This window comes from Hypomesus transpacificus, chromosome 6, assembly GCF_021917145.1.
Source record: "Hypomesus transpacificus isolate Combined female chromosome 6, fHypTra1, whole genome shotgun sequence".
In the NCBI taxonomy this organism is placed as follows: domain Eukaryota; kingdom Metazoa; phylum Chordata; class Actinopteri; order Osmeriformes; family Osmeridae; genus Hypomesus; species Hypomesus transpacificus.
Window position 1 is genome coordinate 1818732 of NC_061065.1, and position 16591 is coordinate 1835322.

At 42.0% G+C, this 16591-nt stretch overlaps 1 protein-coding gene across 1 annotated transcript in view; it reads left to right on the top strand.

Moving 5' to 3' along the window:
- The window catches only part of map3k5 (mitogen-activated protein kinase kinase kinase 5), a 149340-nt gene that overhangs the window by 102269 nt on the left and 30480 nt on the right, over window positions 1–16591 (top strand). The window contains exon 4 of the mRNA XM_047022090.1: window positions 16278–16282. Within this exon, the coding sequence (XP_046878046.1) occupies window positions 16278–16282 (5 nt within the window). The remainder of the gene's footprint in view (window positions 1–16277; window positions 16283–16591) is intronic.

Genomic DNA, 16591 nt, shown 5'->3' on the forward strand with positions numbered 1-16591 from the left:
GCTGAGATACAACCCAACTTCCTGTTTGATGGCTTAATTGCACATTTTGATTGCCTGTACCGGGCAAACGGTTGTGAAAATCAAACAATCATGTGATGGCCTTTGTGAGGCTTGGTCTGAAGATAATCTCTGCGAAATTTGGTGAAGATTGGACAACATGTGTAGGAGGAGTAGAGAATCTTTTTTTTTCAATGAATTCAAAATGGCGGCCGCATCAATTCGGCTATTATCACAAATGATGATGGGTCACACACGGGACGTCCCAAGATATCATGAAACAAAGGAATCACTTAATAAAGGCAAACAAATCAACAGTTATTGGCCAAAACACAGTTTTGCTTCCTGCGGCCACGCCCAGTAATGACATGACACCAAATTCATTGGACAGACTCAGAAGAGGGTTCCGAGTCATCACACCAGGTTTGGGGTTGATTTCTTAAAGATTAGCTGAGATATGATCCAACTTCCTGTTTGGTTGCTTTGTTGCCAATTTTGATTGGCTGTACCGGACAAACGGTTTTGAAAATCAAATATCCTTTGATAACTTCTGTGAGGGTTGCTCTGATGATGATGTGTGCCAATTCTGGGGAATATTTGACAAAAATTGAGGGAGGAGAAGCAAAGAAACGTTTTTTCACAAAATTCAAAATGGCAGAAAATCTATATAACCGGAAATTGACGCCATGGTGTGCGTTGAACTCGTCTCGATCCAGGGAATCCAACGGTACCTCATTTTTGAAAATCGGTCATACGGTTCAAAAGTTACGTGTGTAAACACAAGTCCAACTTTGACCAGTTGGTGGCGCTAGAGTAATCCAATGGGAGACATGAAACTTGGTGAATATAAAGAAGGGACTGTGCTTAATGAGTTTGCCAAATTTCACAACTTTTTACCATACGGTTCTAGGGGCTGCCATAGATTCCAATGACAGAAGAAGCGTAATAATAATAATAAATATAGCTGCAAGCAGCAATGGAGGGGCCAAGCAGTCCAGAGCAGGACAAGGCCTCCATAGCACTTGCGCAACAATTAAGTCACAACAACCTGTTGCACTCATGCAACACGCCAAGTTTGGTTGAAATATCTGTTTGCGTTCCAAAGTAGTGATTGTTTACAGTGTTTTTTTTCTGGTATAACACCGCAGGCCTCCTCTGCTCCTCGTGGGAACAATGGAACCCAAGTTTGGTGACAATCGCACAAATGGTTGCTGAGTTACGCTCTCACGTGTCTTTTGCGGCTTCGCCGCCGCCTTTGATCGTCTCTACCAAACAAACGGTTTTGAAAATGTAAAATCCATCCCGACACCTTTGTGAAGCTTGGTCTGAAGATCATCTGTGCCAAATTTTGTAAACATTGGACAACATTTGGGGCGTGTAAAAGGTTTTTACACTTTTCCATGAAATCCAAAATGGCGGCCGCATCAATTCGGTTATTATGAAAAGTTATCAATGGCCAGGCTTGATATCTCACAAGACATCAACAGACAAAGAAATTACTTTATTAAGTTAAACACTTCAACGGTTATTAGCCAAAACACGTTTATGCTTCCGGCCACGCCCCCTTTTAGTCACATGACACCATTTTTGGAGGACATCCTTAGAATAAGGTTCCGAGTAGGCGTACCAACTTTGGTGTCACTGCTTCAAAGAACTGCTGAGATATGGCTTCACTTCCTGTTTGGCGGCTTTTCTGCAGAATTTGATTGGCTGTACCGAACAAACGGTTTTGAAATTCAAATATCCTTCGATAACTTTTGTGAGGCTTGGTCTGAAGATCATATCTGGTAATTGTGAAGAACATTTGACAAAATTTGTAGGAGGAGTAGGCTTTTAAAGGTTTTTGATAAAACCGGAAATAGCGGAAAATCTATATAACCGGAAATTGACGCCATGGTGTGCATTGCACTCGGCTTGATCCAGGGAGTCCAATGGTACCTCACTTTTGAAAATGGGACATACGGTTCAAAAGTTGCGTGTGTAAACACAAGTCCAACTTTGACCCGTTGGTGGCGCTAGAGTGCCAAAGTATGGGACATGAAACTTTGTGACTTGGACCAGGGGACTGTCCCTAATGAGTGTACCAAATTTCACAACTTTCGACCAAGCGCTTCTAGGGGCTGCCTTAGACACCCAGTCATAAGAATAATAATAATAATAATAAATATAGCTGCAAGCAGCAATGGAGGGGCCAAGCAGTCCAGAGCAGGACAAGGCCTCCATAGCACTTGCGCAACAATTAAGTCACAACAACCTGTTGCACTCATGCAACACGCCAAGTTTGGTTGAAATATCTGTTTGCGTTCCAAAGTAGTGATTGTTTACAGTGTTTTTTTCTGGTATAACACCGCAGGCCTCCTCTGCTCCTCGTGGGAACAATGGAACCCAAGTTTGGTGACAATCGCACAAATGGTTGATGAGTTACGCTCTCACGTGTCTTTTGCGGCTTCGCCGCCGCCTTTGATCGTCTCTACCAAACAAACGGTTTTGAAAATGTAAAATCCATCCCGAAACCTTTGTGAAGCTTGGTCTGAAGATCATCTGTGCCAAATTTTGTAAACATTGGACAACATTTGGGGCGTGTAAAAGGTTTTTACACTTTTCCATGAAATCCAAAATGGCGGCCGCATCAATTCGGTTATTATGAAAAGTTATCAATGGCCAGGCTTGATATCTCACAAGACATCAACAGACAAAGAAATTACTTTATTAAGTTAAACACTTCAACGGTTATTAGCCAAAACACGTTTATGCTTCCAGCCACGCCCCCTTTTAGTCACATGACACAATTTTTGGAGGACATCCTTAGAATAAGGTTCCGAGTAGGCAGTACCAACTTTGGTGTCACTGCTTCAAAGAACTGCTGAGATATGGCTTCACTTCCTGTTTGGCGGCTTTTCTGCAGAATTTGATTGGCTGTACCGAACAAACGGTTTGAAATTCAAATATCCTTCGATAACTTTTGTGAGGCTTGGTCTGAAGATCATATCTGGTAATTGTGAAGAACATTTGACAAAATTTGTAGGAGGAGTAGGCTTTTAAAGGTTTTTGATAAAACCGGAAATAGCGGAAAATCTATATAACCGGAAATTGACGCCATGGTGTGCATTGCACTCGGCTTGATCCAGGGAGTCCAATGGTACCTCACTTTTGAAAATGGGACATACAGTTCAAAAGTTGCGTGTGTAAACACAAGTCCAACTTTGACCCGTTGGTGGCGCTAGAGTGCCAAAGTATGGGACATGAAACTTTGTGACTTGAACCAGGGGACTGTCCCTAATGAGTGTACCAAATTTCACAACTTTCGACCAAGCGCTTCTAGGGGCTGCCATAGACACCCAGTCTTAATAATAATAATAATAATAATAAATATAGCTGCAAGCAGCAATGGAGGGGCCAAGCAGTCCAGAGCAGGACAAGGCCTCCATAGCACTTGCGCAACAATTAAGTCACAACAACCTGTTGCACTCATGCAACACGCCAAGTTTGGTTGAAATATCTGTTTGCGTTCCAAAGTAGTGATTGTTTACAGTGTTTTTTTCTGGTATAACACCGCAGGCCTCCTCTGCTCCTCGTGGGAACAATGGAACCCAAGTTTGGTGACAATCGCACAAATGGTTGATGAGTTACGCTCTCACGTGTGTCTTTTGCGGCTTCGCCGCCGCCTTTGATCGTCTCTACCGAACAAACGGTTTTGAAAATGCAAAATCCATCCCGACACCTTTGTGAAGCTTGGTCTGAAGATCATCTGTGCCAAATTTTGTAAACATTGGACAACATTTGGGGCGTGTAGAATCTTTTTACACTTTTCAATGAAATTCAAAATGGCGGCCGCATCAATTCGACTATTATCACAAAGTGATCAATGGGTCACACACGGGACGTCTCACAAGATATCATGACAGACAAAGAAATCACTTTAATAAGGCAAACAAATCAACAGTTATTGGCCAAAACACATTTTTGCTTCCCGCGGCCACGCCCCCTTTTAATGACATGACACCAAATTCATTGGAGGACAGCCTCAGATTAGAGGGTTCCGAGTCAGGCACACCAGGTTTGGGGTTGATTTCTTCAAAGAATTAGCCGAGATATGGATCCACCTTCCTGTTTGGTTGCTTTGTCTGCCGATTTTGATTGGCTGTACCGGACAAACGGTTTGGAAAATCAAATATCCTTTGATAAGTTCTGTGAGGGTTGCTCTGATGATGATGTTTGCCAATTTTGGGGAAGATTTGACAAAAATTGTAGGGAGGAGTAAGCAAAAAAACGTTTTTTCACAAAATTCGGAAATGGCAGAACATTTATATAACCTGAAATTGACGCCATGGTGTGCGTTGAACTCGTCTCGATCCAGGGAATCCAACGGTACCTCATTTTTGAAAATCGGTCATACGGTTCAAAAGTTACGTGTGTAAACACAAGTCCAACTTTGACCAGTTGGTGGCGCTAGAGTGCTCCAAGTATGGAGACATGAAGCTTGGTGAATATAAAGACCAGGGGACTGTGCTTAATGAGTGTGCCAAATTTCACAACTTTTTACCATAGCGGTTCTAGGGGCTGCCATAGACTCCAATGACAGAAGAAGCGTAATAATAATAATAATAAGAAGAAGAAAAGGTAGAATCACTTATGTGGCTTCGCCGCTTCGCGGCTTGGCCACCAAATATAGCTGCAAGCAGCAATGTGAGTGGCCAAGCAGTCAAGAGCAGGACAAGGCCTCCATAGCACTTGCGCAACAATTAAGTCACAACAACCTGTTGCACTCATGCAACACGCCAAGTTTGGTTGAAATATCTGTTTGCGTTCCAAAGTAGTGATTGTTTACAGTGTTTTTTTCTGGTATAACACCGCAGGCCTCCTCTGCTCCTCGTGGGAACAATGGAACCCAAGTTTGGTGACAATCGCACAAATGGTTGATGAGTTACGCTCTCACGTGTCTTTTGCGGCTTCGCCGCCGCCTTTGATCGTCTCTACCAAACAAACGGTTTTGAAAATGTAAAATCCATCCCGAAACCTTTGTGAAGCTTGGTCTGAAGATCATCTGTGCCAAATTTTGTAAACATTGGACAACATTTGGGGCGTGTAAAAGGTTTTTACACTTTTCCATGAAATCCAAAATGGCGGGCCGCATCAATTCGGTTATTATGAAAAGTTATCAATGGCCAGGCTTGATATCTCACAAGACATCAACAGACAAAGAAATTACTTTATTAAGTTAAACACTTCAACGGTTATTAGCCAAAACACGTTTATGCTTCCAGCCACGCCCCCTTTTATGACCCATAAAACACTTTAGAAATCCTCAGAACAGGGTTCCGAGTGCATGCAGTAAGTTTGGTGTGAATCCATCAAAGATTTGCTGAGATACAACCCAACTTCCTGTTTGATGGCTTAATTGCACATTTTGATTGCCTGTACCGGGCAAACGGTTGTGAAAATCAAACAATCATGTGATGGCCTTTGTGAGGCTTGGTCTGAAGATAATCTCTGCGAAATTTGGTGAAGATTGGACAACATGTGTAGGAGGAGTAGGCTTTTAAAGGTTTTTGATAAAACCGGAAATAGCGGAAAATCTATATCAACCGGAAATTGACGCCATGGTGTGCATTGCACTCGGCTTGATCCAGGGAGTCCAATGGTACCTCACTTTTGAAAATGGGGACATACAGTTCAAAAGTTGCGTGTGTAAACACAAGTCCAACTTTGACCCGTTGGTGGCGCTTAGAGTGCCAAAGTATGGGACATGAAACTTTTGTGACTTGAACCAGGGGACTGTCCCCTAATGAGTGTACCAAATTTCACAACTTTCGACCAAGCGCTTCTAGGGGCTGCCATAGACACCCAGTCTTAATAATAATAATTAATAATAATAAATATAGCTGCAAGCAGCAATGGAGGGGCCAAGCTAGTCCAGAGCAGGACAAGGCCTCCATAGCACTTGCGCAACAATTAAGTCACAACAACCTGTTTGCACTCATGCAACACGCCAAGTTTGGTTGAAATATCTGTTTGCGTTCCAAAGTAGTGATTGTTTACAGTGTTTTTTTCTGGTATAACACCGCAGGCCTCCTCTGCTCCTCGTGGGAACAATGGAACCCAAGTTTGGTGACAATCGCACAAATGGTTGATGAGTTACGCTCTCACGTGTCTTTTGCGGCTTCGCCGCCGCCTTTGATCGTCTCTACCGAACAAACGGTTTTTGAAAATGCAAAATCCATCCCGACACCTTTGTGAAGCTTGGTCTGAAGATCATCTGTGCCAAATTTTGTAAACATTGGACAACATTTGGGGCGTGTAGAATCTTTTTTTTTCAATGAATTCAAAATGGCGGCCGCATCAATTCGGCTATTATCACAAATGATGATGGGTCACACACGGGACGTCCCAAGATATCATGAAACAAAGGAATCACTTAATAAAGGCAAACAAATCAACAGTTATTGGCCAAAACACAGTTTTGCTTCCTGCGGCCACGCCCAGTAATGACATGACACCAAATTCATTGGACAGACTCAGAAGAGGGTTCCGAGTCATCACACCAGGTTTGGGGTTGATTTCTTCAAAGATTAGCTGAGATATGATCCAACTTCCTGTTTGGTTGCTTTGTTGCCAATTTTGATTGGCTGTACCGGACAAACGGTTTTGAAAATCAAATATCCTTTGATAACTTCTGTGAAGGTTGCTCTGATGATGATGTGTGCCAATTCTGGGGAATATTTGACAAAAATTGAGGGAGGAGAAGCAAAGAAACGTTTTTTCACAAAATTCAAAATGGCAGAAAATCTGTATAACCGGAAATTGACGCCATGGTGTGCGTTGAACTCGTCTCGATCCAGGGAATCCAACGGTACCTCATTTTTGAAAATCGGTCATACGGTTCAAAAGTTACGTGTGTAAACACAAGTCCAACTTTGACCAGTTGGTGGCGCTAGAGTAATCCAATGGGAGACATGAAACTTGGTGAATATAAAGAAGGGACTGTGCTTAATGAGTTTGCCAAATTTCACAACTTTTTACCATAGCGGTTCTAGGGGCTGCCATAGATTCCAATGACAGAAGAAGCGTAATAATAATAATAAATATAGCTGCAAGCAGCAATGGAGGGGCCAAGCAGTCCAGAGCAGGACAAGGCCTCCATAGCACTTGCGCAACAATTAAGTCACAACAACCTGTTGCACTCATGCAACACGCCAAGTTTGGTTGAAATATCTGTTTGCGTTCCAAAGTAGTGATTGTTTACAGTGTTTTTTTCTGGTATAACACCGCAGGCCTCCTCTGCTCCTCGTGGGAACAATGGAACCCAAGTTTGGTGACAATCGCACAAATGGTTGATGAGTTACGCTCTCACGTGTCTTTTGCGGCTTCGCCGCCGCCTTTGATCGTCTCTACCAAACAAACGGTTTTGAAAATGTAAAATCCATCCCGAAACCTTTGTGAAGCTTGGTCTGAAGATCATCTGTGCCAAATTTTGTAAACATTGGACAACATTTGGGGCGTGTAAAAGGTTTTTACACTTTTCCATGAAATCCAAAATGGCGGCCGCATCAATTCGGTTATTATGAAAAGTTATCAATGGCCAGGCTTGATATCTCACAAGACATCAACAGACAAAGAAATTACTTTATTAAGTTAAACACTTCAACGGTTATTAGCCAAAACACGTTTATGCTTCCAGGCCACGCCCCCTTTTAGTCACATGACACCATTTTTGGAGGCCATCCTTAGAATAAGGTTCCGAGTAGGGGTACCAACTTTGGTGTCACTGCTTCAAAGAACTGCTGAGATATGGCTTCACTTCCTGTTTGGCGGCTTTTCTGCAGAATTTGATTGGCTGTACCGAACAAACGGTTTTGAAATTCAAATATCCTTCGATAACTTTTGTGAGGCTTGGTCTGAAGATCATATCTGGTAATTGTGAAGAACATTTGACAAAATTTGTAGGAGGAGTAGGCTTTTAAAGGTTTTTGATAAAACCGGAAATAGCGGAAAATCTATATAACCGGAAATTGACGCCATGGTGTGCATTGCACTCGGCTTGATCCAGGGAGTCCAATGGTACCTCACTTTTGAAAATGGGACATACGGTTCAAAAGTTGCGTGTGTAAACACAAGTCCAACTTTGACCCGTTGGTGGCGCTAGAGTGCCAAAGTATGGGACATGAAACTTTGTGACTTGGACCAGGGGACTGTCCCTAATGAGTGTACCAAATTTCACAACTTTCGACCAAGCGCTTCTAGGGGCTGCCTTAGACACCCAGTCATAAGAATAATAATAATAATAATAAATATAGCTGCAAGCAGCAATGGAGGGGCCAAGCAGTCCAGAGCAGGACAAGGCCTCCATAGCACTTGCGCAACAATTAAGTCACAACAACCTGTTGCACTCATGCAACACGCCAAGTTTGGTTGAAATATCTGTTTGCGTTCCAAAGTAGTGATTGTTTACAGTGTTTTTTTCTGGTATAACACCGCAGGCCTCCTCTGCTCCTCGTGGGAACAATGGAACCCAAGTTTGGTGACAATCGCACAAATGGTTGATGAGTTACGCTCTCACGTGTCTTTTGCGGCTTCGCCGCCGCCTTTGATCGTCTCTACCGAACAAACGGTTTTGAAAATGCAAAATCCATCCCGACACCTTTGTGAAGCTTGGTCTGAAGATCATCTGTGCCAAATTTTGTAAACATTGGACAACATTTGGGGCGTGTAAAAGGTTTTTACACTTTTCCATGAAATCCAAAATGGCGGCCGCATCAATTCGGTTATTATGAAAAGTTATCAATGGCCAGGCTTGATATCTCACAAGACATCAACAGACAAAGAAATTACTTTATTAAGTTAAACACTTCAACGGTTATTAGCCAAAACACGTTTATGCTTCCGGCCACGCCCCCTTTTAGTCACATGACACCATTTTTGGAGGACATCCTTAGATTAAGGTTCCGAGTAGGCGTACCAACTTTGGTGTCACTGCTTCAAAGAACTGCTGAGATATGGCTTCACTTCCTGTTTGGCGGCTTTTCTGCAGAATTTGATTGGCTGTACCGGACAAACGGTTTTGAAATTCAAATATCCTTCGATAACTTTTGTGAGGCTTGGTCTGAAGATCATATCTGGTAATTGTGAAGAACATTTGACAAAATTTGTAGGAGGAGTAGGCTTTCAAAGGTTTTTGATAAAACCGGAAATAGCGGAAAATCTATATAACCGGAAATTGACGCCATGGTGTGCATTGCACTCGGCTTGATCCAGGGAGTCCAATGGTACCTCACTTTTGAAAATGGGACATACGGTTCAAAAGTTGCGTGTGTAAACACAACTCCAACTTTGACCCGTTGGTGGCGCTAGAGTGCCAAAGTATGGGACATGAAACTTTGTGACTTGGACCAGGGGACTGTCCCTAATGAGTGTACCAAATTTCACAACTTTCGACCAAGCGCTTCTAGGGGCTGCCATAGACACCCAGTCTTAAGAATAATAATAATAATAATAAATATAACTGCAAGCAGTAATGGCGGATTCCTCCAAACATTGCGAACCATTGAAAAATGTATATTCTTGACAAATTGGAACTGCATAGAAAAATCTATGCTGCAGAATTACCAATGGGATACCAAATCTGAAATATAATACCACCAGGATCCACAAGGGCCTTTATTTCAACTCAAGGAGTGAAGGGAGGGGGCTTGGTTAGCCTATCCAATCCAGAAAGCCTTTGTGCTTTAGGGCGTGGAATGTAGCGCCACATATGGGTAATGGTGGGACAGTTGTGGTTTGGTAATTACCCTTGGTCTATACTTTCAAAAAAGCTCGACCAGAGAATACCCCCCGCTCTCAGGGTACCGAGCTTCAGCTCAGTCATGATGCTGGGATGAATGTAGGCCTATATGTAGAGACCAGGGAGACAGACACACCGGCCAGCTGCCCTGATGGGTCCGTGGTAGATCATTAATGCGGGTTGTATCCTACAACGCTCGTGGCCTCCGAGTAGGACATACTGCTGCTGATAGATCAAGACGTTTGGTGGTGGACACATTGCTGGACGAGAGTGACATTGTCTGCCTTCAAGAAACCTGGATGACCAAGCAAGATCTGGACAAATTGAACTCCCTACACAAGAACTTTCATGGTGCTGGAGAGTCCACTACCGATCTCAGCATGAGAATGGTTTGTGGGAGGATAGCTGGTGGTGTAGCTATACTGTGGAACATAAAAAATGACCCAACGGTAAAGGTGGTGTGGCTTAACGTTGACTGGGCTATTGGGTTGGAGTTTAATCACAATGAAAATAAATGTACTATTGTAAATGTGTACACACCATATGAATCCTATGACCATGAGGATGAATTTCAGAACAGGTTAGCTTTTATTCAGTCCTTCATAGAGGACAATAGTTCATGTTGTGTCTATGTCATGGGTGATTTTAATGCTGACATGTCAGATAAGTGTTTATTCGCACAACATCTGCAGCAGTTCTGTAATGAAACTAAATTAATTATATCAAGCGTTATTGCCTGATACAAGTTTTACCTATATAAGTGAAACGTGGCACACAACTTCCTGGCTAGACCATATTGTAACCACAGCCGATGCTCATGACTCACTGGAAAGTATAGAGATGTGTTATGGGCTGGCCACCACTGATCACATACCAGTTGCTATGCTGCTAAATGTTGAGAGTGTACCCTTGTTGCTGGCCCCCCAAGAAAACTGGACTGGTCAAAATTGACCAAAGAGGTTATGCACAGATATTCTCTATTAACTGACAGCTTACATAGTGATGTTGCATTTTCTAGGGATGCCCTCATGTGCACGGATATGAACTGCAAGGATAAACATCATGCTGAAAAGCTCTGTGCCATGTATGATGATATTGTCAAATGTCTTTATGCTTTCAGTGAAGGTTTTATTAATCACAAGAGTAAGGTCCCTAACGCACGGCCTGTCTGGAATGAGTTTGTGTCTGAGCAACATGCTGCTGCTAGAGAAGCCTTTAGAGTCTGGTCAGAGGCAGGCAGACCCAGACAGAGAGTGCTGCTTGATAACAAAAACCTCACAAATGCTTGATTTAAATATGCACTCGTTTCATTAAGAGAAATGAAAACACAATGAGAGCAGACTCGCTGGCCAGAAAGATGCAGAATAACAATCTTACTGACTTCTGGAAGGAGGTCAAGATCATAAATAATAACAGAACTCCCCTCCCTTCTGATATCAAAGGGGTTAGTTGTCCAGAGAAGATTGCTGATCTATGGCATGAGCACTACAGTAAACTATTTAATTGTGTTCAAAGTAACACAGTGAGAATTGATAATCAATATAAAGGTATCTCTGCAGACTTGATAGTTAGATCAGTAGATATTTATGATGCCATCCACATGCTAGACAACAACAAAGCTTGTGGTATGGATTCCATTTCTGCAGAGCATCTAAAAAATGCCAGTTATAGACTCAGTCCATTTCTAGCCATGTGTCTCACTGGAATTATGGTTCATGGTGTTCTACCGAACTCTATTATGTCAGTACTGTTAGTGCCTGTTGTTAAAGATAAGGCTGGTAAACTGAACAGCATAGACAACTGTAGCGCCTCTCTAGTTTGGTGGATTTGTAATGAGAGGTGGCTAACCTGAGTTCGTTAGTAATTGTTACTAACTTAAACCAATTTAACATATGAAAAAAACAATACAACCAACTGTTAAACAAAAACAGGAAAGATTTACTTCAGACAAAAAATCAGTTCTTCAGTTATTGGTTCAACATTTACATGACATCGTAATGCACATGGACACACAATACAAACTAGCCGGCAATGCTAACTACACGAATACCTTAATTCAGTACAGTTCTACGGTGCAGGCCTGAGTGTAGCTCGTGTGCGTTGTAGCCGTAAACAAAATGGCTGTTTCGCCAGGATGGCACAAAATAACAAGGAGCTGGTACCTCGGATCAGCAGTGTGGTAGCACACGCACTGCGGCAGAAGGGCGGCAGCAGGTGAAGGAGAGACCGACCAAATACTCTCGTGGATTTACGAGACGAACCAACTCAGGAAGAAGACTGAGGACGACGACAATCCCGACCTCCACCGGCTCCAACCTGGCACTCGCTGTCGCTAGTCTGGCGGCAAAGCCCGTGCTTAATCCAAAACCGCCAACAGCCAAACTCCTCTTTCTGGGTTATTGTTGTTGGTTGAGATATTCACCCAACAATATAAACATAACACCACTAATGATAATATAAAATCTTCACTCTTGGTATTTTACCGTACGCTACAATTTTCTTCTCCCTCCAACTCCTCCGCTCGCTCTGTCTTTTTCTACTCCAACCTCATCTACCCCAACTTCCCGTGTTACCCTGCCCTTTGACCTCAAACCGGATTGGCTTAACATCATAATCAAAATTAAAGCAACAACATAGATTCACAAAACATTCATCTTACTCTCTTCATATTTGTAACCGGTACATTTTAACATGCGTTTTTTAAACAACAGATATACATTTCCAAATGCTGTATTCAGTAAAACATGAACAATATGCATTTCTCATCAAATCAAAATCATACTCTCAAACCTTAAAGTCTATTTATTAAACTATGAACTTAAGTATTATGTATTCAAACTTTTATATTTATGTAATAGGATTGTTTCAACAGAAATGTTTACCACCCGGGCTACACAACTATCGACCCATTGCATTGGCCAGTATCTTGTCTAAAGTGTTTGAGAGAATTATTTGATTGAAATTGGAAATGTATATTCTGACTGCAGAAAATCAGTTTGGTTTTAAAAGAAAACATGGTACTGATCTCTGTATCTATGCTCTGAAGGAGATTGTCTCAGGTACACAAGTCTTAATTCATCTGTATTTTTATGCTTTATTGATGCTTACAAAGCTTTCGATCGAATTTGTCATGAAAAACTGTTTATGAAGCTAATAGCGAGAGGTTTCCCTAAACCTCTTGTGAGGATTTTGGTGTTCTGGTATGCCAATCAAACTTTTCATGTTAAATGGGACAATGTTGTATCAGCTGCTTTCCATGTTGGTAACGGAGTTCGACAAGGAGGAATTTGATTTCCCTTTTTGTTTAATATGGACGACTTATCAAGCCAGCTGAATAAGACAAATACAGGCTGTCTTGTTGGTGAATCTATTGTCAATCATCTGATGTACGCAGATTATCTGGTTCCACTCAGCCTGTTGCAACAGATGCTATGGGTGTGCTCTCAGTATGGCTTAGATCATGATATAAAATATAATGCAAAGAAAAGCCACATAATGATAGTCAGAAGTAATCAGGACAGGAAATTAACCTTCCCTACCTTTTATTTATCTGGCAGTCCCCTTGGTGTTTGTGAGGAAATAAAATATCTGCCATGTCATTTCTGATGATTGGACAGATGACAACGATATGTATCAACAGCGCTGTCAAATATATTCTCAGGCCAGTATGTTATTAAGGACGTTTTCTATGTGCTCAGATTCAGTTAAATGTTCCCTGTTTAGAACCTACATAACACCATTGTACACTGCTCATTTGTGGTCTATGTACAGGTAAAGGAGTATACAGATACTGAAAGTAGCCTACAATGATGCTTTTAGATTGCTACTTAATGTGCCAAGGTGGCATAGTGCTAGTCAGTTGTTTGTGTCTAAGCACGTACCAACCTGTAAGGCAATCCTGAGACAACTGATGTATGGTTTCAATGATGCTTTTAGATTGCTACTTAATGTGCCTAGGTGGCATAGTGCTGGTCAGTTGTTTCTGTCTAAGCACGTACCAACCTGTAAGGCACTCCTGAGACAACTGATGTATGGTTTCATGTGTCGACTGGACGAGTCTGAGAACTGAATAGTAGAGGCCCTGGTCAACCCTCTAAAGAGCTGCTATCGATTACTTGGAACTTAAGACTACATTGGCACAAAAGTCTTCATACTTTTTATGCACTGTATTATCTATGTTTTATGTTTTCGTTTTACTCTCTTTTTTATAGCTCTATGTCTGTTATTTTATGTGGAACTTGGCGTCTGAAATAAAGATTTATATATATATAAATACATATATATATATCAATGTTTCAGGATTTGTATAACTTTTTACCATTGCATACAAAATCGGAAATGCAATACTAAAAAGATCAGCTTTTGTTAAGAGATCCAAGATTACAAGATCCACAAGGCCTTGGCTAGAAACCAAGGAATGAGTGGGGGCTTGGTCAGCCCACACTCTCCTGAAATGTTGCGTGTGCGTCTTGCCAAGCCCGCGCGTGTGTAAGTTAAGGCTGAGTGTGTGAGGATGTGGAGCACGCGCGGGCAGGAGGAGGGGAGACATTCATTGGAAATTTGGCTAGAAATTAGCCAAGCAAGCATGTTTCAAATATTCACCAAAAATCGACCTTTGATCTTACAGTCAACTTTTTCACAGATTTGTGTTATAAACATTCTCAAGAGTCTTCATATGAACTTGTGATTGAATCAGAGTATCAGTTTTTGACTGGCTGATGTGTAAAGCATTATTTTAGCGTTAGCGATAAGTTCAATTTGCTTTATATCAATCATTTTTGGAGATATGAAGTTGCCTTTGCACACGGTAACATGTTGTAGTGTCTTCCATCGATATACCAAGTTTCGTGTTGATATCTCAAAGATTTGCTGAGACAGGACTTCACATCCTGTTTGGCGGCTTTTCTGATGAATTTGATTGGCTGTACCGGACAAACGGTTGTGAGGATCAAAATTCTTTTCGATAACTTTTGTGACGCTTGGTCTGAAGATCATCTCTGGTAACTTTGAAGAAGATATGACAAAAATTGTAGGAGGAGTAGGCTTTCAAAGGTTTTTGATAAAACCGGAAGTAGCGGAAAATCTATATAACCGGAAATTGACGCCATGGGGTGCGTTGAACTCGGCTTGAACCAGGGAATCCAATGGTACCCTCATTTTTGAAAATGGGTCATACGGTTCAAAAGTTGCGTGTGTAAACACAAGTCCAACTTTGACCCATTGGTGGCGCTGGAGTGGTCTAATGGGAGACATGAAACTTGGTGTAGGTATAGAATCAACTGTCCTTAATGAGTGTGCCAAATTTCACAAAAAGTTGTCGAAGTGTTCTAGGGGCTGCCATTGACTTCCATGGAACAAGAATAATAATAATAATAAAACTAACAATAACAATAGGTTTCCTCCTGACGGAGGAATCCTAATAATAAAACTAACAATAACAATAGGTTTCCTCCTGACGGAGGAATCCTAAATATAACTGCAAGCAGTAATGGCGGATTCCTCCAAACATTGCGAACCATTGAAAAATGTATATTCTTGACAAATTGGAACTGTATAGAAAAATCTATGCTGCAGAATTACCAATGGGATACCAAATCTGAAATATAATACCATCAAGATCCACAAGGGCCTTTATTTCAACCCAAGGAGTGAAGGGAGGGGGCTTGGTTAGCCTATCCATTCCAGAAAGCCTTTGTGCTTTAGGGCGTGGAATGTAGCGCCACCTATGGGTAATGGTGGGACAGTTGTGGTGTGGTAATTACCCTTGGTCTATACTTTCAAAAAAGCTCGACCAGAGCATACCCCCCGCTCTCAGGGTACCGAGCTTCAGCTCAGTCATGATGCTGGGATGAATGTAGGCCTATATGTAGAGACCAGGGAGACAGACACACCGGCCAGCTGCCCTGATGGGTCCGTGGTAGATCATTAATGCGGGTTGTATCCTACAACGCTCGTGGCCTCCGAGTAGGACATACTGCTGCTGATAGATCAAGACGTTTGGTGGTGGACACATTGCTGGACGAGAGTGACATTGTCTGCCTTCAAGAAACCTGGATGGCCAAGCAAGATCTGGACAAATTGAACTCCCTACACAAGAACTTTCATGGTGCTGGAGAGTCCACTACCGATCTCAGCATGAGAATGGTTTGTGGGAGGATAGCTGGTGGTGTAGCTATACTGTGGAACATAAAATATGACCCAACGGTAAAGGTGGTGTGGCTTAACGTTGACTGGGCTATTGGGTTGGAGTTTAATCACAATGAAAATAAATGTACTATTGTAAATGAGTACACACCATATGAATCTTATGACCATGAGGATGAATTTCAGAACAGGTTAGCTTTTATTCAGTCCTTCATAGAGGACAATAGTTCATGTTGTGTCTATGTCATGGGTGATTTTAATGCTGACATGCCAGATAAGTGTTTATTCGCACAACATCTGCAGCAGTTCTGTAATGAAACTAAATTAATGATATCAAGCGTTATTGCCTGATACAAGTTTTACCTATATAAGTGAAACGTGGCACACAACTTCCTGGCTAGACCATATTGTAACCACAGCCGATGCTCATGACTCACTGGAAAGTATAGAGATGTGTTATGGGCTGGCCACCACTGATCACATACCAGTTGCTATGCTGCTAAATGTTGAGAGTGTACCCTTGTTGCTGGCCCCCCAAGAAAACTGGACTGGTCAAAATTGACCAAAGAGGTTATGCACGGATATTCTCTATTAACTGACAGCTTACATAGTGATGTTGCATTTTCTAGGGATGCCCTAATGTGCACGGATATGAACTGCAAGGATAAACAT